This window comes from Oncorhynchus gorbuscha, linkage group LG03 (assembly GCF_021184085.1).
Source record: "Oncorhynchus gorbuscha isolate QuinsamMale2020 ecotype Even-year linkage group LG03, OgorEven_v1.0, whole genome shotgun sequence".
Taxonomy (NCBI): domain Eukaryota; kingdom Metazoa; phylum Chordata; class Actinopteri; order Salmoniformes; family Salmonidae; genus Oncorhynchus; species Oncorhynchus gorbuscha.
Genome location: NC_060175.1, coordinates 22,649,614 through 22,652,603, shown reverse-complemented (window position 1 = coordinate 22,652,603; position 2,990 = coordinate 22,649,614). Strand labels below are relative to the sequence as shown.

At 42.3% G+C, this 2,990-nt stretch overlaps 1 protein-coding gene across 1 annotated transcript in view; it reads right to left on the bottom strand.

Annotated features, from left to right (window-relative positions):
- Window positions 1–243: 243 nt before the first annotated feature.
- Window positions 244–2,990, bottom strand: part of LOC124028398 (cytokine-inducible SH2-containing protein-like) — a 3,416-nt gene continuing 669 nt past the window's right edge. Inside the window, exons 2-3 of the mRNA XM_046340461.1 lie at window positions 1,394–1,566; window positions 244–1,086 (exon numbers count right to left, since the gene is read on the bottom strand). Coding sequence (XP_046196417.1) covers window positions 578–1,086; window positions 1,394–1,566 — 682 coding nt within the window. The 3' untranslated portion in view covers window positions 244–577. The remainder of the gene's footprint in view (window positions 1,087–1,393; window positions 1,567–2,990) is intronic.

Here is a 2,990-nt window from a genome sequence, read left to right as displayed (position 1 = left end):
TAAAATCATACAATATCAAGATCACTCCGTTTTTTTCACCAGAATCCTTTCATCTGTGAAAGATGACAGGGAGTACAGCAGCAAAGTGTAAGAACAGTTTTATTATTATACCTAAAATTCCTGTTCATCCCAGCTGAGGAAATTTCTCTTTTTTCCTGGCTACTGCTACTCTGTAATAGTCTGTTAGTGATGGTTTACAATAGATTATGGGTCAGACAAAAGACGTAGAAGAGACATTATTTGTTTTACTATAAAAGATATTTATTTGAAATAATAGACACAAAATCCATATAATGTAATTATATTAATATTAAAGTAAACAGTATAAATGGTGTCCGGTTCAGGTGTCCGGTTCATGGATGTCTGTACGAGCAGCCCAAGTCCCAGTGAGACTTTAAAGTCCTACTCTTCCAAAGGCAACACTGCACTTTGTTTCCACGCTCTACTGTCCAGCTGAGCTGAGTCAGAGGCTATCTCTGACCCTATAAGCATAACGTCCTAACCTTTAACCCTCACTGGGAGGTCCCTGGGCCTGCTGTGTGCCCTTCTTTGGGTAGGGATGGCTGCCAGAGGACCCTCAGACCTGGAAAGGGTAGTCCTGCAGGTAGTGCACCAGTGGGCGTGGCAGGGGCAGCTGGTCAATGCAGTCGATTTGGCAGTTGATGGTGAGGCGTGTGAGGTGCTGGAGAGAGGGGAAGGCCTGTGGCAGGGGACGCATCAGCTTGAGCAGTACTGCATTGTCCTTCGCTGAGGGCTGGGAAGGGCTGGGTTTGGCATTAGGTTTTGAAGGGCCCTCTGACTCCACTCTCTTGCCCTGTTGTGTCTGACCTGAGCCAACGTAGTGTTGCACCAGGCTGCAGACATCAGGGAAGGACAGCAAGTGAGGGGGGCCTGGGGAGCTGCAATCCAGCCGGAAGCGACCCCCACTGTACTCTATGCGTACGTTGGTGGGGCCACAGGCCGTCTTCACTGACAGGGTCAGCATGTAGAGAGGGTGGCTGCTGTCGCGTACCAGGAAGGTTCCCACTGACACCTTCAGGAGAGCGTCTCGAGCCTCTCTGGCTGAAATGGACCCCCAGTACCAACCTGGAGCCAGAAACAGACCCACATGTTACTATTGTGTCCCATATTATCTCCATTACATGCTGACTTTAACGCTGAAACACACACACATGCTTACACATATAAACATACGCACATACACACATATATAAACATACACACATATAAACACACACACATGCTTACACATATAAACATACGCACATACACACATATAAACATACACACATACACACATATAAACACACACACATGCTTACACATATAAACATACACACATACACACATACACATAAGGGGGGTGGGGTGGGGGGGGTGCTAGTAGGCATACCTGAGTTCTGTAGGTTCTGGAAGGTGGTGGTGATGCAGCAGAGGTCCTCTGTAGGGTCACAGAGAGGGGCAGTCGGGTTCTGACAACACAAATCTCCTCTCTCACCATCATTCTGCTGCATGCTGCTCATCATCCTGGCAATCATATCTGAAGGTGGCCCTCGCAACAGAGCCCTGAGGTAGGATGAAAGAATCTATAATTTTTTGCCTGGATTGGATAGGCTATAGCACAGTAGTTGCTATGGAGACAGAAACATATGTCACATCCAGGGGTGGCAAAAGGATTGTGATTTCCACCCCACAATGTTGTCATATAAGGTAAAGGGGAGGGTGGAAAAAGTGCTCATGCTTTGTGTTTAATGTTTAGGAAAAATCGTGAATATCATACTACATAAATAGTCTTCAATAACTTGGCAAATGGTGGTATATGAACCCTTAGGAGGCACTTTGTTAAACTGTCAGCAGAGGCCTGAAGGCACTGATGCTGCTATAACATAAATAACATATGTGAGGAATGTGTAAAGAAGATGATTTTCCTCTTTTCTTTATCAACTTTGACTTAACCATGTGCCTTTATGTTAACCATGTGTAGTGAAAAAGAAAAGGAAAGCACCACACTCTAGGCACTCAGATGCAATAATTTAATAACCAAAGTAATAACCAATGACAGCCTTGATGTCTTCATCAGGTTGTAATGACAAACACTGCAGGTCACTAGTTGATAGAGTTTGAAAGGGTCTGTAATCATGGTCGGCTGTGGCTTAATTTCATTGGTTGATTTACACATATAAATAGAACATAAAAAAGCATGAATGGATAACATATGATCATAGATACAATTTGGTAACATAGGCCTACAAACATGATTTACAATGGATAGCAAAAACATAAGAATCCCAAGAATGGCTTCAGATCAAACTCTACGTTGAGACCGAATGGGTCTTTAAATTAAAGACCCAAGGTCACCCCCTCTCCTAGGGTTACCGATATAGCGAAGGCACAAAATAGAGAGTGGTTTGCTTCCAAAAAATGGTTTGCTTCCAACTGGATAGGTCGACTTTTTGCACCTAATAGGTGCTACAATGCTAAGAGATTCTTACTTTTAGTTCGCGCTTCGTTTTACCCATATACTTTTTACAACAAGGACAAGTTATAAGATACATTACTGCCTTAGTGAAGCACGTGGCAACACCTAATAAAATAAATCATAATTATAGCGTCTCCAAAGGGGCTACACAACTAAAATAACATAAAAATAACGTTTAACAAAACGTTTAGGATCCAGGATTATTGCTAACCTATTATTATTACCTATATATTATACAAACAATATATAATGTAGGTAACAAGGTCAAATCCCATGATGAATTCTTTACAAGAAATACCTTCCATTTTGCATGGAGAAAAAGTCCATCCACATTCAAACTTTCAGCCTAGGCTACAACTGTCACAGGCAGACATTTTTCGACTATAGGCCTAAATTATATTCTTCGAATATGAACTCATATAAATCCTAAACACTTCATTCTCCTGACTTTGTTCGACACTGTCTGGTACACAACGAATAAACTCTGTGCTGAATGTTCCTTAATTTCCAA